Source organism: Colobus angolensis, unplaced genomic scaffold (genome assembly GCF_000951035.1).
Source record: "Colobus angolensis palliatus isolate OR3802 unplaced genomic scaffold, Cang.pa_1.0 Scaffold125, whole genome shotgun sequence".
Taxonomy (NCBI): domain Eukaryota; kingdom Metazoa; phylum Chordata; class Mammalia; order Primates; family Cercopithecidae; genus Colobus; species Colobus angolensis.
Window position 1 is genome coordinate 1,578,483 of NW_012113697.1, and position 24,487 is coordinate 1,602,969.

At 40.8% G+C, this 24,487-nt stretch overlaps 1 protein-coding gene across 1 annotated transcript in view; it reads right to left on the bottom strand.

Moving 5' to 3' along the window:
- LOC105505410 (protoheme IX farnesyltransferase, mitochondrial) overlaps positions 1-24,487 on the bottom strand; it is a 138,992-nt gene that overhangs the window by 10,229 nt on the left and 104,276 nt on the right. Inside the window, exon 6 of the mRNA XM_011933235.1 lies at positions 5,059-5,291. Within this exon, the coding sequence (XP_011788625.1) occupies positions 5,059-5,291 (233 nt within the window). The remainder of the gene's footprint in view (positions 1-5,058; positions 5,292-24,487) is intronic.

Here is a 24,487-nt window from a genome sequence, read left to right on the forward strand (position 1 = left end):
TTGTGGGGAAAAAAAAATAAATCAGAATCCCATGGAACATCCTTAGAGTTATTTTATATTTTATGTCTTTGCAGGAAGAGAGAAGGCATCACAATCTCTTCGGTGCTCAAGGCCCCTGGAATTCTTCATGTGACCTCGTAGCCACCACAAAAACCACAAAATGATCCAGACACCACAAAGGGAAAAAGGTACTTCCTGACATGTTGCGTTTCCTTGCTTGGTGGAGCACTGTGACCCACAGGCTGCCTCGAATGCACAATGTTTCTTATATCTACCAATCTGTAAATATCTCTCCTCCAAACTAGATGGTTAGTTGGGCCTTCAATACATGAGGTTGCAGGATTTCCATTTCAAATCTTGGCCCAGCTGCTTCCTCTCCATCTTGACTACCATCTACTGAGCCCCAGGAAGGGCTTTTGCAAAAGTATCCACAGTCAAAGTGACTGGGTGACTAAAGGTTGGTGCTGGGTATTTGATATCCTGGCTCATAAGGGAGTATGTTCAGCGCAACCTGCCTCCCTTCAAACATGTATCCTTCATCCATTTCCCCACTTGGAGGGTCACTGGTGGTAACAAGCTGTTTCTTCAAAGGATGATCAGTTTGACATTTCACTACTTAAGAGGCAAAATGTTAAATTAACTAGGTAGGGCAAAGAGAGTGTGGGAGGGGGCAGGTCTAGGGTAGGTGGAGCCCTAGTGCAGAGAGAAGGAAGTGGAGGAGAGGAAGTAGGAGGTGAGAGGAGGCACACAGGATTGGAAGGACAATAAAGGCAGGCTTCTGCAATTTACTGACTTTCCAATACCTTGGAGAACCTGCAGCACACTGTTAAATGATCCTAAAAGTATGGCCCTGCTGTTATGCTGCCTCAAGCTCCAGTGGGTCTTTCTCACCACGGAATGAAGTATGAGTTCCTCTATAGGTGGCTCATCCTTGTGCGTGTCCCCACCCCACTGTGCACTGGCTTTCAGGCCTGTAAGTCTTTGTACAGGCTCTTCCCTCTTCCCGGAAAGCATACTTCCTCCTTAAGTAAACTGGTCATGACTTAATTCTGTAGTCTTTCTTCACCAAAGTCATCTGGGACCAGTTTGGGGTAAGTTAAGAGAGCCCACAGCCCTCTGAAGATACCCTGCTAAAGCTCTTAGATCACTCAGTCATTTGATTACCTGCCTGCCTCTCCCCAAAGACCCTGAGACATGATTTCCTGAGGACACTCACTGGATTTTAGTGATGTTTGTGTCTCTCAATGCCTGACAAACAGTAGGTCCCCAGTTGACACTTGCATGATGAAGCGATTATGGGGACGAGTTTATAAAGGTGACTATCCAAAGTGATCCATCTTTAGGGACTCAACGATTAAGTGCTTGGCAATACCACAGAAGAAGGGAAGCCTTTTCGGCCATTTTTTTTCTCAGAAGGGCTCTTTATAACTATATACGTCCCCTAAGACAAGAACCCAGATGAGAGATATCCCCTCTGTGAATAATATAAATGATATCATTAGTACATCTCAAATAATATCATCTGCCCATGACCTAATCTCTAGGTATTTTCAAGATATGCTAATGGCTAGAGCTCTTTTTGGTTCTAGCTCTGCAAACTGGTGGTTCTTAACCTGTGGTCCCTGGACCAGGGGCATCAGCAGCAACTAGAAACTTGTTAGAAATAAAAATTCTCAGCCCCCATACCAGCACACTGAATTCAGAAGTTCCAGGGGTAGGGCCCGGGAGTTTCTGTGTTAGCAAGCTCTCCAGGTAATTATCGTGTGCACCGAAGTTTGCGAACCACTGTTTTAGACTTTAGTGAGAGACCACAGGTACAGTCTCATTATTTGAAGTACATATTCATGTGAGGATGATGAAATATAGATTCATAAGGACATCAATCTTTCCACCTAGGCAGTACGGTCTAAGTGAACATTCTGCAATAATGGAAATGTTTTACATCTGTGCTGTGGATAGTGTAGCTACTAGGTACATGTGCCTTTGGGCATTTGAAATATGGCTAATGGGACTGGGTAACTGAATTTTAAAGTTTAGTATAAATTTAAATTTAAATAGCCACTTGAGCCTAGTGGCTACCATATAAGAAAGTACAGCTCTAGAAGATGACTAAGCAATATAAAACCATATTCAACCCAGTTCCTAAAATCCCAGCAATAAAAATCTTTTAAAAAATATTCTCTTAGATTCTGTCACCTGTAAAATGGAAGGTACCTATATTCACTGATTTGTTCATTCAATTAAGTATTTGCTGCTTATCTCAAGTTGGTTCTATCAAATTAATGTTTGGAAACTTTTTTGAAGTAGTTTAAAGCATTATGTAAAGTAGCAGTATTCTTTCTGTATAATCTTGACAAGGCTTTAAGCCTATGGTTTGATCTGCAATTAATTAGGATTCTGGGGGCAGTAAGTCATGTTGTTACTGTGTGCCCCACAATGTATCTTTAAGATTTAAAGTAAAAGGATATACTTTAATAGAAGCCAACCTCAAAAACTGCCCAGGGAACTTCTCTTTGTGGTTATACATGTCTTTCAGGCTGCTCTGTTTTATACCAGGTTCTACTGAGGTAGATAAAGGGTCTCGTTTTCCAAGACAAATATGTACTTTCATTCTGCTACCTAAACAAGGGATGAGCTGCCCTTAGCTGTCCATCATTAATGAGTTTGTATACAAATGATTCAATCTGTATTATAGAAAGACTATAATCAACATTAAAAACATTTATTTTAAATATGACTATTAGCAGTTTAGCCAAATCCAGACTATCCCTAAACAAATGAGGGCTCTTGCCTGAATGTGCACTCCTAAGTGAGGACTTTCGAAAAGTTCTTTTTCTCTAGCCTCCGGGGAAGCAACTCCAGCCTGCACATGCTGAGGCTCTCTTCAGGAGAGAAACTGCCTGGAAGTGTGACAAGGGCCTCTAGCCCTCGGCAAGAACCTGGGCCCTAGGACAACACTGCACAACAGTCGTGACCAAGTTCTCCATGGCCTGGGACTGAACTGTCCATACCAGTCTCCTATGCTACCTGTCCCTAAGGCTGTAATTCTTGGCTCTGACTCTGGCCCTGTCTGGGTCTTCCCAGATTCAGATTCTTGTTGCTTTGTGCCAGGTTTGAGGAAGTTGAATAGGGTTCAGGCACTCCTGCCAGGAATGGGGTGTCTCCATCAGATAGGCAGGTGACTCGGTGCAGGAACCCAAGTGCTGAAGTGGGGCTACACCCTTGAGGACAGGGATACTCCCCATGCACAGCTTAGGCAGTTCCGCACTGTCTTTCATGGTCTGCACCTCAAATGTCTGCACAATCACTACAAAGGTTTGACAGGAATAAGAGGGAAGAGGACACTTGCGTTAAGGGGGAGAGGGAGTTGGGGTCAAGTCAGATGAGCTCCAGGTGGAACTAAGGAAGAGGAACATGACTGGGAACAGGAGGGCTCGTGGTGTGCAAGTGTGCTCTGTGAAGGTCAACTATAAACCAGGGTGAACACGCAGATGTCATCTAGCCTACGGATGCCAAGCCCGGGCTTTAAACCCTCGCTTCTCTTTCCCAATGCAAACCTCACAAAAGGACCCCGGCACTCTTTCCCACTAGGCCTGTAGGCGCCCCAGTCTTCAAAATAACAGCCCAGAGGACAAGGCTGCATTGCTCAGTTTACAAACCAAACAAAATCTTCCAGTTCCTGATCTGTGCCAGTCCCTCCACTCTATGAAGGAGGACTCCTGATTGATAACAACAGCATACGGGTCCCAAATTGAGTCCCTCCACTGTATGAAGGAGGACTCCTGATTGATAACAACAGCATACGGGTCCCAAATTGAGTCCCTCCACTGTATGAAGGAGGACTCCTGATTGATAACAACAGCATACGAGTCCCAAATTGAGCCCTCACTATGGTCCAGCACTTTACAAATAACAACTCGTTTCATCCTCACAATGACTCCAGGAGGGGAGAAGACTATTAGCGCCACGTGGGAGATGAGGAGACAGTGGCAGAAAGAGGCTGAGTTCAGCCGCGAAGGATGCACAGCTCAGGAGTGGTGGGGTCAGACTCCGAATCCACGCAGCGCTGCTGGCTTCCTTGCTCACCACCGCTTTGCTGACACTGCCTCCCACGTGGGTGGGGCTCTGGTTTTAGGTTTATCAGAGAACACACAAGCACATACGCTTTAGAATATGATATTTGTAGATTCATTAAAATCCGACCTTTACAGGATATTAAAACCATTCTAAGAGACAATCATGGTAAAGGTGTAATCGCATTTGTAAGCCTGCCAAATTGGAGTGTAAGAGCTTTTATGAAAAGTTTCAGAAATGTGGCTTACAGGGTAACGGTTTATGGTCAACTGCCTTTTGATCTCTCATGTGAAAAATATGTACTTACATATATTGCAGGAAACCTCACCACTTCCTTCCTAAGTGTCGGTCAAAAACACTAATTACTTGACTAATTAGACTGTGAAACTTCCCTTACAGATGGTAAAAATGAGCTATTTTCACCCCACAAATTTAGTTGTGACATACCACCAAAAAAAATGTAGAAATCTTTCAATGGTTTTATTGTAGACAGTATGAACAATTTAAGCAAATCATGTAAAAATAAATTAGAAACTAATTAAAATAATCTGCCCTTTAATAAGAGGAGAAAACAAGAGGCTGGCTCGTGAGATGACACCCCTTTGATGGGAGACTGGAGGTTGGATCCAGATACCTTCTTCCCACCCCACGAATTGGTTAGTCCTAGCTTGGTTTGTGATTTTCATCGTGGCTTCACGTACTTTCTTTATCCACCTGTAGTCACAGGCAGGCAGCACTCTTTCTTTTGTTTTCTCCCAGTCATTCCCTACAAGGGAAAGTGTATGTCATGTCCACCCACCAGCCACGATGACATGGTCTCCCTTTACTCTGCGTCCACAGAATTTCAGTCTGCGGCATCAGCACATTTGCCAAAAGAATTAGTGTGGGATGAAGTGGAACCGAACCAAGTGCGACAGCTCGGAGAGGAAATGCCTCCTTGACCAGAGTGTGCTCATGTGAGACTCCACACCGTGGAACACTTACCAGCATCGAGGCTGCCCGTGGCCGCTGTCCAGCCCATGACAGGCGGGATGGCCCCAACCACGGCTCCGACCCATGTGTTGACAATGCTGATCCTCTTCAGTGGTGTGTAGCAGCAGGTATACAGAAAAATATTGAAGAGCCCCAGGGCTCCTGTGAGTGGATTCACCCCCCAGGTCAGAATGGCAACTCCCGGAACAGCACAACAAGTGGCAAAGGACACAGCTAGCAACGGGCTGGAAAAGAGCAGAGAACATGGAGTGATCATCTCCGACGCAACTCAATCACACTACCTAGAATCGGCACTGACGAAGTGCAAATAATCCACCCATCCATTAGAGGCGGTACTGATCTGGCTTATTCCTGGATATGGGGACTCCTCTTTATGAAACAAACTTACAATAAGACAGAATATGTTTGTGGGAGCTCTGGCTGCTCTTCTTGATTTTGCTAGCTAAGTGTAAAGTGGTTAAGAGACGCAGGGTTAGAGTGTTCTGGATCCATATAGGTTCTGTCCCTTCCTGGCTATAAGACAGCTAGGTTTCACTTACTCCTCTCTACAAGAGAAATGATCCTCTCTTCCTCCTAGGGCTGAAGTGAAGCCTGACTGAGACAATGCCTCCTCTGCACAGTGTTCCATTTTATATTTAGTCACGAGCAAACCACTTCAAACACAATATTGGAAGATTTGAGCAGAAAACAGAACCTGAATTCTGGAAGCAGTTCTCCCCCGGTATTTATACTTTATTATAACATCACTTAATTAGTGATCATGAGTAACAATGGTAAGCCTCTGACTGCCATCATTACGATGTCTGTAATGAATTAGAGGCTCAGCATTACCGGTTCCCAGTAACAGCAAACACCAGGTGGCCATTGTGTAGTACCGGTGCCGTAATGTGACTTATGGACACGGGATTTTCAAGGGGAGGTCGCACAATGTTATTTATGTAAATGAAACCCATCATCTAAAACTCTACAACGATAATGATTATTATAAGCCTGTTTCTCAGAAGAGCCAATTTCTAAAAGTAGACTTTGTATGGAATCTTGTGAAAGGCTTTTTGAGAGTCTAGATAAATTGGATCTACTAGTTCCTGCTTATATGCATGTTTATTTATTCTTTCTTGAGAAACCTAAGGAGGTTACTCAAGCCTGCCTTCTCCTAGCAGAAGCCATAATTCCACTTCTGAATAAGGTATGTTTGTGTAGTGTTCAGTGACCCTGCTGGATTACAGATTCCACAACGCGCTTCTTGGCAAGCAAGAGTCACCAGTGTGCAGCTTCTAGAGTGCTCTGGTATTAAAAACAGCCAATTCCCTAAAGAGGCAGTCTTTACCCTACGTGCACACATGTGAGATGATACCCTTCTGTGCACAGGGCTGCAGTGTTCCCATGGCAGGAGAGAAGGCCTGTATCTATGAGACGGCCCCTCCAGGAAAAAGACGAACTTGTAGAATTATGACGAGTTAGAATTCAGCTGGGAGGGAGTCAGGGGAGAGCCCAGCAGCTGGAACTACAGTACTGAATGAAGTCAGGGCAACAGAATATGAAAGCTAGAAGTGACTTGATGGAGAATTCTGGCCACCACTCTACCACTCTGCTATGGGGGCCAGGCCTGACTCTTTCCTACCAGGCCTGCAGCCACTGTGCCCAAAGAGTGAACCAACAGAATGGGAGTTTTCATGGAAAAATGAGAAAATACAAGGGCTGTGTTGCTGTCAAGGTGCTTGTGACAGAAGAACCACAAATTACAGCTGAGAGACTTCCGAGTGCATGTTCTGCCCTGAGGGGGCATTTCCACCCACCTGTTCCTGGGCCATCTCTTCTGAACCCTGTGGTCAGTTACTTCCACAACACTCACTCAGGTACCCTCAATAATCCACTCTGCCTTTTCCATCCAACATTCCCACCCTGGATCTGCTCAATAACCTACTGTCTCTGCTCCTGCTGGGAAAGCCCTACACTCATACTAACTGGCCCCATTTCAAGGGGATGACTTAACAGTGCGGGTGCTCAGCCAGGGCTGATTTCCATTTTCGTTCCTTATAGTGGCTATTTTAACTCCTCTCCTGCCTTCTCAAGGCTCCAGGTTCACTCTAGCTCCCAAGACACCTTAACAGATGCCCTTCCCTCTTATACAACAGTGACAAATGCCCTCAGATTTACTTCCTTTCTCCCATTTCAGAAGAGGCTGTCTTCACTCCTTTTAAAGATTAAACTGTTTTTATTTAATCTCCTCCCTAATCTGTCTTTTATCTTTTATCTCTACTGTCTATTAACCTCCAGCATCAGATAAATTACTTTCTTCATATTTCCCCCAAGGTAATAACCCTCTTGCTTCAACACTCTTCAAAGCCAAGCATCCTGATGGAGTGGACCACATGCATTCCTTGTCTCTATCTCTTCCATCCCTCAGTTTCCTATTTGTTCCTCAACTGTATCCCTCACCAACTGCTGAAACACATTTTTCTAAGGTGGAGATAAACAAGGGGACTTCAAAAAGTTCATGGAAAATGCATATTATGAAAAGACTATGCATGGATTTCAAAAATTTTTTGCACCAAAACAAACTCATACTAACTTGTTATAACATGTCTGAACAGGATCTAGTTTGAGGCACTAAGAAGGATAAGACATCAGTTTGAAAAGAGCCCTTATCAAAGCAACATGAATTCTGCTAAAACAGAAGCAAGAACAAATATCAAATTTATGCTAACGTTTGGATGGAAGAACAGTGAAATCATTGACTCTTTACAAGAAGTTTATGGGGACAATGCCCCCGCAGATCAGCAGTTTACAAATGGATAACTTGTTTAAGAACAGATGATGCTGAAGATTAAAGTCCACAGCTGCAAACCATCCACATCAATTTGTGAGGAAAAAATGAATCTTTGTCATGCCCTAATTTAAGTGGACCAACGGTTAACAGTAGAAACAACCACCAATACCATAGACATCTCAATTGGTATAGCTCACACAATTCTGATGGAAAAATTAAAGCTGAGCTAACTTTCCACTCAGTGGGTGCCAAAACCATTGCACCCAGATTGGTTGCAGACAAGAGCAGGGCTTTCAATGGAAATTTTAAACAAATGGGATCAAGATCCTGAAGCATTTCTTTGAAAAAAAAAAAAAGAAAGAAGAGCTGGGCACAGTGGCTCACACCTGTAATCCCAGCACTTTGGGAGGCCGAGGCGGACGGATCACAAGGTCAGGAGATCGAGACCATCCTGGCTAACACGGTGAAACCCCGTCTCTACTAAAAATGCAAAAAATTAGCTGGGCGTGGTGGCGGGCACCTGTAGTCCCAGCTACTTGGGAGACTGAGGCAGGAGAATGGCGTGAACCCAGGAGGCGGAGTTTGCAGTGAGCTGAGATCACACCACTGCACTCCAGCCTGGGCGACTGAGCGAGACTCCGTCAAAAAAGAGAAAATGAATATATAACAGAAGGTGAAACATGGCTTTACCACTACAATCATGAACACAAAGACAATCAAAGCAATGGCTACCAAGAGGTGCCAGTGGTTCAGTCAAAGAAAAAGCAGACAGATCAAAAGCAAAGCTCATGGCCATAGTGTTTTGGGATGCTGAAAGCATTTTGCTTGATTCCTTTCCAGAGGGCTACAGAGCAATAACATCTACTCATTATGAGAGTGTTTTGAAAAAAATTAGCAAGGCTTTAGCAGAAAAAGGGCTGGGAAGGCTTCCCCAGAGAGTCCTTCTCCACCACAACAATGTTCCTGCTCATTCCTCTCATCAAACACAGGCAACCTTGTGAGCATTTGGATGGGAAATCATTAAGCATCTACTTCACCATCCTGATTTGGCTCCTTCTGCCTTCTTTTTGTTTCCTAATCTTAAAAAGTCTTTAAAGGGAATCCATTTCTCTTCGGTTAATAATGTAAAAAAGAATGCTTTGACATGGTTAAATTCCCAGGACTCTGAGTTCTTTACAGATAGACTAAATGGCTGGTATCATTGCTTACGAAAGTGTCTTGACCTTGATGGAGATTAGGTTGAGAAAGAAGTTTTTTTTTTCTTTTTAATTTTAATCTTTTAATTCTATTTTTTTCCATAAACTTTTGAAGTTCCCTCATACATCATATTTCCTGGGACCATCTACCTTCCCAACACGGCACACAATATTAATTTCCAGATGAAAGATTACAAAGATACCTCTGTGTTGTTACGTCTCCCATATACCCAGAAAGGAAACTGAAATGTCTAAAAAGCAGTACACATATTATAATGTTGTTCTTCCAATAAGGTAATTTATAGCTTATAAGAACAGATTTTATTTTTTTTTTTTCCTATGAGACTCTAAAAAACTAGCTTTATTTTGGGAGACAGAAAAATGTGGTGGCTGATAAAACATTTCATTTTTCGTGAATTGGCCCTTGTGTTAAAAAAAAAAAAAAATTGAAGAAGGTTGTTTATTCCTTCTCCAAGTTCTGTGGAAGCCAGTTGGATTCAAAGGTATTAGTGTTATGAAAAGCCCTTTTAGAAAAGCACACATGAATTTAATTTATTGAGATAGGCCATTTTATGTAAAGTTTAGTTTCTGACCTTTGTTAAAATCACAGAAAATGATGTGGCTCAATTTGGGTATTTATATCAATGTGCACAAGGCCATGAATGAGAACTGGGTAGGTTGACAGGCCATGCAAACGAAAATGAAGCTATTTACCCAGGATGCCATGATTACTCTCAGCATCCAGGGACCTGAAGGAACCCATCCCCTCCTGGCATGAGGAGCCCTGAATTGGTGCACTTCAGAGCTTTCTTGTGTTATGGGCAAAGGTATTCCAATTGCAAACTGTGTGAAATTTATTTTCCTCTTATGTTTCATTTTTCCTAAAACATTTATAACAAAAGTGATATACATCCAATTCAGAAAATTGGCAACTCTAGAAAATCACAAAGAAGAAATTCTTAATGAGTTATTCAGAGAAATATACTAGTTGATATCTTTCCAGCCTTTTTCCAATGATATAACTACTTAAAAAAATTGAGAATATGCTAAATTGTGGTTTTATTCCCTGATTCATTTCAATATATCTTAATAATTTCCCCAGGCTATTAAATATATATTTTAATCATCATTAATATTTATAACACATAGTGGCTTATTCTTTGGCTACACCACAATTAATTCAACCAATATACTTTTTTTTTTAGACGTTCAGTCTTTTTCCATTTTTAAAAATCAAAAAGGATGCTGGGATAAATATCTTATGGATAGACTTTTGTTCACAGCTCTGGTTAGGAGAAATTCTGAAGATAAATTCCTAGATGTGAAACTGCGAAGTCAGATGATATGCACATGTTGCAGGGATTCTGACATGTACTGCCAGGCTGTACTCCAGGGAGTCTGCACACAAGTTTACACTCCCACCAGCACTATGTGAGAGCACCATCTCCTAGAACCTGTATCAACACTAGGTGTGGCATTAAAAACAAAGCAAAACAAAAAATAAAATTTGCCAATAGGATTAAAAAACAGTATTGAGTTTCTTTTCCTTAAAATTAACAAATAAGACAAGTTTACTGAGATAGCATTACCTCATTTCAGCAATGAGAAAGTGAGACTCAAGGCAAGTAAAATAACTTGGAAACAGGATCTATACTCAGGCTCATTTGTTGGCTCATCAGTGTAACTCAGAGTCTCCCAACTGTATGTGGGGCACACTGGTATAATACAACTTGCTGAGCCTCTTCTTTCCTGGATCTGCTGAGGGCCTGGGGTGGCCAGAGTCTTGAGTTGGGATGCCATCACCTGGGAGTAGCCTCCTGTGGGCTTAAAAGCACCTTCAGTTTACTCCATTATGCAAATAGCCTAATACTGCATTCCCTGAAATCAAAACAACTGGATATAATATGGTGAGCAAGACAGGTGTGGTCCTTGTCCTGGGGGACTGATGCTGTAGTGGTGGTCAGTTCAGTGGGCAAAGGCAAGCACGTGTGGCACAGCAAGTGGAACACAGGGCAGTCAGCGACACCTAACCTAGTTTATGCTGGGTGGTGGACAGGGTGTGTTTCTAGGAAGAAGTGATGTTTAAACTGAGACCTGATGGATGGGTGGGAGATGGGCGGAAAGGGTGGAGAGGGGAGTTGCAGGCAGTGGGAACGGCGTGTGAGAGGGCCAAAGGGGAGAAGAATGGCAAGTTTCTTTTCCACCTATCTGGAGAGCAGAATGAGGGTGGGAGGTGTCAAGGGAACACAGAAATTAGGAAGGCCACATACAGAGACCTCTGGGCAAATGCAGACTCAGTGAAGCCTAGTTTTTAAAAACGGGAAGAAAATGATCAGATCTGCTTTTTAGAAGGATTACTCTGCCTGCCATGTGAAAGTCAGCAAGGAGAGACAAGCATTTGTTTAATTCACCTCCCAAGAGAGGCTCAAGTTAGGCATTTTAAAGGAAGAAGAATCATGGGCACACCACCACATAATTTTTATCAAATGCTTCGTTGAGAGAAACAGCCTTCAGCTAGCTTGTATCTTTAATTTATCTTCCAGATTTCCTAAAATGCATTGGTGGAGCACATTAGACCAGCAGAGAGCGGGCCCTCCTCTCCCACTGAATGGCTCTTTGGTCTAATGACACGAGGGTGATCGTGGTTTCCACTTTTAGTTCTATTATTCTTGGCTCCACTTTGTCTCTCCTTAGTCTTCTTTTTCTGGACTATTTTGTCACATTTTACATATCTTTGCAAGTTACTTGAACTCTTATTTGAAATAAGGCAGAGGAAAAAAGTTAAATAAAGGGGTAACTACAGGATTTTCTTTAGAATATTTGTATACAATGAGACATCAGTAAAAAAAAGAGTAAAGGACTCTCTTTGGAACTGTATGTAGAAAGAGGACAAACAATAATAATGGTTTTGGAATAAAGAGAGAATATATCAAATGATATGTGGGTTATTAAGTTTGATTTATCATGAAATCTTTAAATATCATGGTTATATTCAGGTTTTGAAGTTTAGCTGTTTTAATCAAGAGATCTATCTTTTAGATAGAAAAGGGTTAGAAAAGAGTGTTCATTTTTCATCTCAGTTAAACACAACTATGATTTTCTGCCTTAGTGCTCATAAAATGTGGTCAGAGCTAAATCTCAGAGATCTCAAACACTATTATGTCAAGGACTGATTTCTTGTTACTTTAGGTCAATTATTCTATATACTTTTTCTCCTAATCATACCATTTAGCCTTTGATAAAACAAACAAAAACCATCTGCTCTTCCCATTCCTAGACGGAATTTTCGAAAGCATCCCAAGCCTGGAGACACACACATACACACACACATACACACACACACACATACACACCTCAGTTTTCTCCTTTCATAATTTATTCAATATTTAAATTTTTTGTGAAATATGTTTCTTTTTTATTAGTCATTTTACTCCTTTTTATCATTTAAATTCCTTAGCAGTTTGCTTCCAGTTCAAGTGTTACCCTGACATCTGGTTTCTAGAAGCAAGGTGAGGAGGAAAAAGGCTAAGCTGGCCTCCTTTGGCATCTCTGGGCTCAGTTACCTTAGGAAAGAAGGCCTCATTGGAATTTCCGGGTAGATCCTCCACACCATGATTCTAAGTGTGGCTCCTGGACCATCAGCATCACCTGGGAACTTGTTAGGAATCCCCGTGGTCTAGAAGCTCTGTGAGATTTGATAACTACTATACCATTACAAATGTGATGCTGGTCCCCATCTGACCAAGCTACATATGCTGAGTCAACATAAACCGCTCCACTCCAGTGCCGACTGTGGCAGGCCTGGCTAGGTCACCCACTTTCAGTTGTCTTTCATTATATGCCTCTTGGCATGTTCCAGTGGAAGAACAGAGGGCTGTGAACTAGCTCTGTTATCAATCAGCAGAGGAACTTTGGATATATCCTTAGACTTCTGCCTTGCCTGCACTATCTACTTTGTTTTAATTTAATCATACAGTTACAAGTGTTTTGATCATTAAAAGTACTTAAAGGGCAAGATGAAGAAAGTGTAGTAAAAGTCTTGATAATTGCTGATTCTGGGCCACGAGTATGTTGAGGGTCCACTGTACTCACTCTACTATTCCATCTGTTGGGATTTTTCATAGGAAATATGTTTTTAAAATACTTTAATACTTTTTATTATTAGTGTTATATTCTGGTTTCCTCATGTTGGCATAACTAAGCATGCTGAGTAGGATCAGGTGGTCTGCATTCTAGGTCTGACTCTGATGTTAACTAGTTATTTAAAAGTGGGCAACTTATTTAACCTCTCTGGTCCTTGGTTTCCTCAACTGAAAGGGTGTAGTAGGGCTCTTTCAATGGCAAGACTGAAACTCAAGGCAAACTTGCTTAGGTAAAAAGGCTCAATAAAAAGACAATAGGGAAGGCGGGTTTCGACTTGTTTAGCCGTGTGATCTTGAGCAAACTATTTCATCTGTTGGCCTTAGATTCTTCATCTGTAAGATGGGAGGTACTTTATAGAGTTGTCTTAAGAATTAAATACAATGATGTAAATAAAGCACTTAAAAAGTGCTTGTTAAATGAGCATATAGTGTTGACTTGTTCATTCATTCATTCATTAAAATTTCTCATTGCCTAGAGAGTCAGTCACTGTGCTAAGTGTGGCTGTACAGCAGTGAACAAAACAAGAAGAGTTTAGTCTAGAAAGGAAGACAGACCTTAAACAAATACATGTAAGTACTATGAACTCTCCAATTGTAAAATCAGCTACAAGAAAGAACAGATGAAATAAGACAGAATAATTTAAATAGGAAGGACCTATGTAAATGGAGTTGGAGGGAGGGGCTGATGAACTTGCCATAAATTGTTTCCCCTGATTTATTCTGTCAGACTTATAAAGACTTATGAATATACCACTATTTTTATCTTCAATTTTAATTTTATTTAGAATTTAATTTTATTATACCAAATTACAAACAGTGGTATATTGAAAAGCTAGATTGATCACATACAAAACATGTTTTTTAAATGTTGGTGCTCTTGCACCACTGCACTGGTAGCTGTAATGGCCTTTTATTAAGAACAGAGGAATTAATATCTCTGTGAGTGATTCTTGCTGGATTGAATTTATATAGGAACAATCTGAAATAGAGTTGAACAGGGTGTGATAATATTGCAAAAAAGTTTTAATTTTCAACAACACAAAATAAATGTATGAATAAGAAAAACAGCACTATTTGATAGGGGGTGGGCAGAAAAAGACAGTAATTTTCTTGAACAAAAAAATTCTTTTATATTCATTCACTCATGCATGCAAATAGGTTCATGGTTCATGCTGAGGGTTGAATGATGATTTGTTTCAAAACTTATATACAAAACTGAATTACATTTTAAATTAAGATGTCTTTCTACAGAACATCAATGCTTGGGATTTTTCTACTTCTGCCTTTCCTGCCCAAGGCTACTGTAGAAAAGAAACTGATGGATTGAGAGTGGGGAAAAATTGGTCCACACATTTCTGTGAATTCTTTTTTCTCCTATTTAAATATAACACTGTTTTGTTTACTAAACATCAGCCCTTACATAGCTCTACGAAAGTATAATTTTCTACAGAAATTAAGAACAAATAAGAGAGAAAGAAGCTTTAATTTGGTGCCTATGTATTGCACTTAATAAATGTAATTTAAATTACCTGACTTTTAAATAACTTCCTGAAAAACGTGGCCTTTCTGTTAAGCAATGTCTCAGAGAAGCCTATGAAATGTTAAGTCAAGAAAGCTTTATAGTTTGAGCAGCTCTGCAGGTAATTAGTTTAGACAAAAATTAATTTCATACTTCTTGGTCATTCCTCCAGAATAGATGATTTTGAAATTACAAAATCAAATATCCTTTCTTCAAAAACAAAAGAAAATGCAAAACCTTAATCAAACCAAGACAATTTAACTTTAATTTCCTGCATAAATCCCACATTGGAGCTTGGAAATGAGTTTCTGGAGAAAGTCTCTACAGAAAACTGTTTTGAAAACGTCTCCCCAGAATCTTATTTAGGAGTTTTCTATTTCTGAACGTGTCTCAAGTTATAGATACTGTAGAGTGGCAGACGACTGATGTAAATTCAGAACTTAAGGAAATTGTGAAGAAAATGAGAAAACAAAACCTATTTTAAAAGCAAAGTAAATTTTAAAACATGTTTAAAAGAAATGCGAGGAATGTAAGAAAATATATTTGGCATAATTATATTCAGAACACGGAGACTGTGGTTTCACACACACGGACACCTTTTTATTTATTTATTTATTTAAGAAATGGGGTCCCATCTCTAAAAAATGCTCAAACTCTTGGTGAGAAGTGATTCTCCCACCTCAGCCTCCCGAGTAGCTGCGATTATAGGCATGCAACATGATGTTTGGCTCAGAGATTGTGGTATTATATTAACAATTTTTTTTCAAGGAAGAAGACAAACCAGATCTACGCGGTATGAGTTTTGAAAGCGGACTGAAAGAATCTTATTAATCTAGAAGGAAGAGAAGAAAGATTGCCTATAAAAAAAAAAAAAGAAAAAAAAGACCAAAATGAATCTTCCCCATTGCTGACCACTGAGATTCAGCCTTCTAATTCAGAGGGGAGCACGTGGTGACCCCTGAATTATGCTATACCAATTCAGCTTAAATTAAGGGTAATTTGTATAAAGACTCTGGGATTTTAAGGAGAAGTGATTCCTACTGTCCCAGCCATGAAAATCAGGGTTTCCAGCATAGTAGTCCAATCTCTTAGTCTGTTTTTCCAATTCCTTGAGGGCAGAGACCACCTACTGAATCCCTCCATTGCTCCTGGATTCCATAACATCCAATGCCTGCCACATGAGAGAGACATACTTTTCCTTTGTCCTGACTGAGCCAGATAGTTGAATTCTCTGATCTGCCTCCTTATTTTTAATTTATAGGACTCTATTAAAAAAATACCTTTGTTCACCTGCACAAAATAGGGTCAACAAATTTTAAAGAGTCTTTGAAATTTACAAAGAATGAAGCTGAGAAATAAAACTATCCATCTCTGCTGCTTTGGAGACTGGGAGCTGCATACACGTGCAGCTACCCGGAGGTACAGGTGCTGACCTCTGACTCCATCTCCTTACCTGCCCCTCGGGACCAGGACCTTTGGCGAGGGACCGTGTTTACAAACGCAGACATCTACAAGGACCAGGTTGGCACAGCAGGCCAAACAAAAAATTGCCTCTTTGGGATTTGGTCTGTTGGCCATCATTTTGCCATCTCTGATCTGTTCTGTGAAGGTATCTAATTAACTGTGCATCTGGCTCCTTTGCCCTAGAATTGACCCCCTTACCCCCTGAAACACTTCTCTCTATTTTTTAGTATGGCCATCTCTTACTCATCCTCTAAGACTCAGCTTAGACATCAAAACACTCCTCCAAGGAAATTTTCTATCTCCGTTCTCACCTTCCTGAGCCCCTCCCCATGGTTGGTCTCCATGTCTGTCCCTGAGTTCTCACAGCACTTCTTAGTCCTTATACTAACATGAGCTGCTGCCGTGCCTGCCCATCCCATTAAGCCGTATTTTTTTTGGTGCAGTGACTCTGCACTATTCATCTTTATATTCTCTGTACTTAAGAATGGTGCCCAAATGAACCTTTACAAACCATGCAAAAGAGGGAACACTATCGTAAGACTTCTACTCATGTAACACCAACCAATGAAAACAGCATTTGATTGTGTCCTATCTTTTCATATCATCTTATGTGAAAAGAGAGGAATCAAAGTCAAGGGACATTAGGTAAAATGATCCTAGATTATTATCAGTAAAAGATATTTGCTCCTAAAACATATGTTTTAATTGGCTACAAGTGATAGACTAAGTTACTATGACAGTTAACTCTTCATATTCATATTTATTAGAATATCTGGGTATTTTCTGGTTATAAAAAGGGAGATGAGAACAGAAGAACCCTTCATCCCTAGGAATACTGTCACAACTCACAATGCTTCAAAATAGTCATAAATGCTTTCTTTTTTCTCATGATGAGAGAAAGGAGTGTAACTTTCGGAAAATCCCAGCAGTGTTCCTCTTGTTCAACCTTTGTAATGACTAAGCATGACAGTATGTACAAAAAGTTTTTGTGAACTCTTCATAGCATGGTTAATAGAGAGTAGTTTTATTTTAAGGGTAAGTTCTCTACATTAACACCACTATTATTAAGTTGAGGCCAAATTTGTTCCTCCTGCCACTTCACTGGTTAACACTAAAAAAAAAAAAATAAGAAATTTCTATACTTGTAAAATGTTTATGTTCTTATTACATTAGCAATATATACACACCAAGAGAGTAATCATAACAATCCTTAGAAACTCTGCAGAGCTTTGGCCTGGCTGGGTACCCGTCTACTAGACTAGTGTGCCTGGGTGATGAATAATATCCACAGCTCCCCTGCAGCCCACAAAATGTTTACATTTGCTTAAGTGCTTACTGGTAAAACCCTCAGTAAATTTGAAAAATGTCTCTTGTAAAGCCCTATAATACTTAAGCTAAACCCTGTTCTTTAAGTTAATAATGCCAACTAAACAATCCATTCATTTCATTTCTAAAACTCCATTTTCATCATTCATTTCAAAACCAGGTATTGACTGACCCCGATTCCAAGTGTTTTAATTTATCCTCTCTAAATAACCTTTTGCTCTGCTCTTATCGTGCAATCTCTCCTGCTTACAGCCCACACCTAAAGCTTACATGTTATGGATCACTCTCATCTGACCCATTAAGTTGGAAAAACTAATGCTGACATGTATTATTTCCCTGTCAGCGTCACCAAGCTGGAAAACAGATAATTCAAAAGAGACATAATCAAAATACAGATGTCTCTGAAATAACAAGAAGAAAGGCCCGGTCCTGGCCCCGCCTGCAGGAAGCTTTCACTGTCCACTCCTTCTTCTTTGTCTGACTTTCCAGAGAAATTCTTGTTTGTACCGTTCTATTCATTTCATTCAACACATATTTCTGGGCTGCCTTATGCTGTCTGTTAAGCATTTTATACATGTGGCTAGGTTTTTCACCCAGATTATAAAGCTTTGAGCATTATAAAAATAAAACCGCCAGTGCTTGTACATTACAGGTGATCAATACATTCTTGATGAATTGAAGAAAATAATTATTTGATTCTGAAATATTTAAAAGAAACAGTAGGCCTTGACATCCTTAAGAAAGATTAAATTAGGATAGACCAGCAAAAAGGATATCACTAAAAAAATGTGTAAGATACCTCAAAAATGTAAGTCTGAAGGACCTCAGGTTTGATAAGAGATGGTAGATTAAAGGTGTCTATCTCTCTGTCTTCTCTGAAAACAAGGAGAACATGAACAGAAACTCCAATTTTAATGGAACTAGGAAACACATCTCTGAAGCAAAATATAAGACTTGGTAAATATTAAGAATCATTTTGGCTTTAATTATAACACACAGAAAGAATCTGACGTAACATGTGTGTTGAAAGTTGGGGAGGTGGATTACAGCCAGAAAGTTACAGAGCAGAATCATAGCTTGAGATACACATCTGGCCGAGTGCCACGTAAAGTCCTGTGGAAGCTGCCCTGGATCCCTCATGTTGCCTTTGGTACTTCTGTCCTCTCATTCCCATCCCTAATGCTTAATTGTCCTCATAACCCTTTCCTTTGTCCCAGGGAAATGGACCAGGGAGGAACTATCAGGCCCACGCTGGAGCCATCAAATTTTCTCTCATAAAGATTTGGAATTGGGATAGGGAACTCAGCTGGAGGACCTAAGGGTTAAGGCTGAGGTTGCCATTTTGATATGAGTCCATTTAAGTGAAGAGTGATCGGGATTGGAAGGGCTCACATGCAGAGAGAAAAATGCAGTGAAAGTACAGAGAAAAGCAGAGATGAATAGTAAGGCTGGAAGCTGAACTGTAACTAGTGAAGTGGTGAGCAGGCCACTCTTTCCAGAAGTCTGGCTACAAAGAGGATAAATAGAAGAGTAACTGGATGGAGCGGCGAATTTAATAGATTTTTGTCTAAGACAGGACAACCTGTCAAATATGAAGTCAGAAGAGCCCTCAGGCCCCAGAACCTCCATTCAGGCCAGCTGGTCTCCACGTCTTACAACACAGAAGACCATAAGATAGAAAAGGGGTCCCAAGGACCCCCAGAAACATTCCAAAACAGGTGTTAGACTCTGCAGCTATATAATCTGTTGGGGCAAAACATTTGGTTTTATATCCTCCTGAGAAGAACTGAGGTATATTTTAGAAGAAATATTGGGAACATTCACTTGTAACCACTTGTCTCTTCTGCCGTCCCCTCCTCTTGGCCACTCTAAAACTACTAAATCCATTTATCCTATTAGGACCAGTGTTGCAAGCAGATATGGAGCTTCGTTAAGTGGAAGGCGTTCAAGGACACCAGCTGCCTGTGTGATATGTAAGAGGTACAGGGAAGGGAGTTCCTAGTGACGATATAAAACTGGCAACGAAACGGGCTCAGAGGTGTCAGAAACAAACTACTTGATTTTGCCTCTGCCAAGTCCCACTTATCAGTGTGGGTATCCAGAATGGAAGCCATGGGTCCCTGAGGCTGTGAGGTGGCTGTGCTGACACAGCCTAAGGGGAACAGATGCAGTTGTCTGGCTCCAAGTTAATAGGGATAAACTCTGTGGTGAGAAGCTGACAGCAGAGGTTAAGACAGCTCCATTGTGACCCCTCTAGAGCACTTCTCTCCAGACTTCCTCATGTGCAGCTCTTTAGCCAAATGCACCATGACTCTAGATTTATCCATGAGCATCTGGGATGCTTCCTAAGTGATGTGATGTACAGTGTACTCAAGTTCATCAAGTGGCCCCGAGCCATTAAAGACTCTGATAAATAATTCTATCATAAAGGCCCCAGAGCTGACATAAAAAGCAGAAAGCCATGGGGTCAAGTGTTTCTACAGGAACTACATTTGGTAAATAGAAGCTGCAAAAGGATGTTTCTATTAAGCACTTGCAATTATTGTAAGGCCATAGTCTTTTCTGGAACAGATGGTCAAAATAGCTAATAATTTCTTGTGTCCCTGGAAGTTTTTGGATGAATTTAAATAGGAGGAAAACAGGAAGACCAGAATTTTCCTGAACATAAGACAATCATGTTTTTTAAAAAATTATAAGTGATACCTAGATATATGGAAATGGTATTTTCTTTCTTTTCCCTTTTGTGTCTGCTCCCAGACTAGAATGAAGCAACCAAAGTAAATGCCTGGCACACTCTCAAGGAAGCACAGCTCTGCCTTGCACCAGTGCCAGAAGCCCCTAGAACAGTGACGTGGGCGACCAGATGAAGAAGACAAGACATTCCTCTCCCAGCAGTGTGAGAGACACCTGGCGACTGCTGGCAGGAATCAGCATTTTACATAAGCAATCAACATAACTAATACTTAACTACTGTCCTCTCTATTCTCCTTGGGAAGATGAAACAAATGATAATGTCATTGCATTGATTTTATTCTCATTAAATGGTATTTTAGCTATAAACGTTTTCCCCTTTGATTTGCAAAAATATATATATATATATATATATATAGAAAATTTCTATGTTGCTTAAAACGTAAAGGGTTTTTACTGGAACTATTTCAAAAACAGTCCATTATCTTACTGTTCCTTGTTTATTAAATATATTCAAGGTCACTTTTTCCATCGTTTGAAACAACATAGACAAAAGGGAGCTCAGTAACAAACAGGCAAGCAGCACCAAGACTGGCACTCAAAGCTGTAATAGGACCAGATGCATTTTCAGTTTCTTGAAACAGTGGAGCTGCAGTTTATTCCGTTTATTTAGGTCAGCCCTAAGGTGAAACTATATTATATTCAGAATTATCCTTTAAAATCCCCTGAACTCATCCATAAAGTACATGGAAGGTTATGTATGTACAATTCTGGAAAATAATGACTGTGCTCACTAGGTTTTGAGTTACATTAAAAGGGGGAACAAAGAAAAGACTATATTTAGATGGCTGGGCATTCAAACCATTCTGCCTTTAAGAAGACTCTCAGTAGAGGAGAGGTGGAGAATTCTATGGGGTTCAGTTTCCCTGCGGGGTTTACTCTGTTCTGTCTTCACAATACAAGCATCGGCAGCCTGGCTAAACAGAAATGTATTTCTGTTGGTGATGGCTGTGAGGATTTGACCGAACAGAGGAGTGGCACCTTCTCTGGGATTATGTTCTAGTGTCTCCTTTGCTCCTCTCCCTTATAATGAATTACAGGTAGACAGAGCTATAGCACTGTAATAAAGGTGAAGATACACATAGGCAATAGAGACGGGAACATCTCAGAGAAGATAGGCAATGGTAGCCAGCCTGAATTCTGAGCTGAGTAACAGCAGAACTTCTGCTGTGACCACCCTGATCCAAGCTATCATCAAGTCATGCCGGGAGCTGTCCCAAGTCTCTCTCCTGGGATTCTATGGTCTATTTTACCCAGGCAGCTAAGGGGTTCTTGTAACCTAAATCTGGTCACACCAGCCCCATTTGTACAACTCACTTCTGGCTTCTCCCACTGCACACGGTGTTCCAGCCCTTCTGGCTTCATCTTGTGCCACCCTGCCCCTTGTTCATTATGTTCTCACCACACTGGCCTTTCTATTTATAGTGTCAGGTACAAGCCCACTCTAGCCACCGTGTGTTCCCCCAGATCTCTGCATCACTCTCCTTCAGGTCTCAACTCCAATCCACTCCCTCCCAGTGCCTTCCTGTTCTGGAGTGCTCCCTCCCAGCTGTTCTGTATTATCATTCTGTCTCTTTCCTTGGTACCATTGATGCCCACCTAGAATGATGTTTTAGAGCTAATCTGTTCACTGGCTGATGTTCTACCTTCCCCACCGGACTGGAATGAAGGCAGGGATCAGGTCACGCTGGTCACATTCCAGCATTTAGCACAGAGCGTTACATCCAGAGATGCTCAGGACACAGTTCTGATAAAAGTAGTAACAACGATGACAGCAGTATCATTTACTGATGGCTTTATGAGAACAGTCGTTTTCTCACATAACTTTGTGAGGTGGAAGACACGATCCTCATTTTATAGGTGAGGAAATAGAGCCTCAGAGAAGTTAAGTAATCTGGTCAGGGTTGCATGGTGAAGCAGGCAGAGGAGCTAGGCTTTGATTTCAGGCAGTCAGACCCCAAAATCTTATGTTCTACAACCTATAGCATTCTATTCCCCAGGGAAAAACCAAGTGCTCTGAAAATCTAGTCTAAAACAGACTCTAATTTTTCATACACAAATTTACCAATTTCAAGTGTACAGTTAGTTCTGAGTTAAAAAAAAAAACAAAACAAAAAAACACTACCACAATCAAGATATAGAACATATAAATTTATCTTTTCAAAAAGTTTCTTATGCCCCCCTGTAGCCAATTCCCTCCTGTCATCCCCTAGTTCCTGGTAACCACTGACCTTACTTCTGTGCCTAGTTTTGGCTTTCTGAAATGTCACATAAATGGCATCACATGGCACGTCGTCTTTTGTCTCTGTCTTCTTTCACTTAACATAGTGCTTTTGAAACACACCCATGTCACTGCAGGTACCAGTGGTTTGTTCCTTTTTATTTCTGAGTAGTATTTCGGCTGTAATTTGTTTATCCATTCACCAGCTGAGGGATGTGTAGGTTGTCTTTAGTGATATTTAAGCTAATATTCATGTACAGATCTTTGTACGGACATGTGTCTATACATACACAGGAGTGGGATTGTATGGTAAATTTTGTTTAAATTTATTGAAATCTGCCAAACTGTTCTCTGAATTGATTGTACCATTCTGCATTCACACTAGCAATATATGAGAGCTTCAGGTCTTCCACACCCTTGTCAGCACTGTATTGTTGTTTTTAATAACTGTTAATTATGCTAATCGGTGTGTAGTGGTATCTCACTGTGTTTTTAATTTGCATTTCCCCTAATGATTACTAACGCTGAAAATCTTTTGCTTATTTAACATCTGTATTTCATCTTTGGAGTAGGGCCTATTTAAATCTTTTACGCACTTTTTTATTTTTATTTTTTGAGACAGGGTCTTGCTCTGTCACCTAGACTAGAGTGCAGCAGCGTGATCTTAGCTGACTGCAATGTCTGCTTCCTGGGTTCAAGTGATCCTCCCTCCTCAGCCTCCCAAGTAGTTGGGACTACAGGCACATGCCACCATACCTGTCTAATTTTTAAAAAAAATTTTATAAAGATGAGGCCTCACTATACTGCACAGACTGGTCTCAAACCCCTGGGCTCAAGCAATCCTCCTGCTTCGGCCTCCTAAAGGGCTAGGATTACAGGCGTGAGTCACTGTGCCCAGCCCCTTTTGTCTACTTTTAAGGTGGTTTGCTTAAAGAGTTTAAGACTTCTTTCTGTATTCTGTACATGAGTTCTTTACCATGTCTGTATTTTACAAATGTTATCTCCTACTCTGTGGCTTATATTTTCATTTTAAGTGTCTTCTGAAGAGCAGAAGTTTTTAATTTTGATGAAGTACAGTTTATCTACTTTTCTTGCGTGGTTTGTGGCTTTTGTGTTTTCTCGAAGAGTCCTCTGCCGAGTCCAGTTTCACTGGGGAGCAGCCCATGTTGCCATGCTGGAAGTGGAACTCCACAGCTGATTTTGGTATACTGACCTTGTATCCTTCACCCGTGCTGGATTTACTAATTACTGCTGGTAGCTTTTCTGTAGATTCCTTTGAATTTTCCATGTAAACAATCACATGGTGAAAAGAATTTCATTTCTTTCCAATGCATGTGACTTTTCTTTCTCTCTCTTGCCTTATTATGTACTAGTTAGGAGCTCCAGAACAACACAGACCAAGGTCCCATTCCTACAGAACAGCCCTCACAGTGTAGTCTGGTCTGTACATTTTCCTTAACCTCTTCCCAGTTTAGCTTCCTCACAGTTCTCCTATACACATTCTTCCCTCTACAGCTGACCGGGTTGCCTGTTTTTATCCTTACACATATATTTTGCACTCCTGTCTTTGCACCTTTGCTCACCATGTTCATCTTGCCTGATATGGTCTTTGCTTCATTCTCTACCTATCCAAAACCTATTTGTCTGTCAAGGTCTACAGCCTGTCTCTCTATCTTGACGTTCATTTTGTCTCTTTACTCATTCTCCACTCCTGTCCTAATAGCCTTCTCATTGCCTTGACAGCAGATGCCACGTATTCCTTCTTTGGTATCTTTACTTCTGTATTTCTGCCACCTGGAAGGTCATTTCTTTCTCTATCATCCATCCACCTGTCCATCCATCCATTTTTAAGCATTAGCTACCTGTCAGATATAATGGCTAGCATGCAAGCTCCACGACAGCAAGAATTTTTGTCTATTTTGTTCACCTCTGTAATACAGTATTGACAATGGTGCCTAAAACTGTTCATGCGACAGAGTGTTAATACCCAGAATGTACAAGGAATTCAAACAGCTCAATAGTAAAAACAAA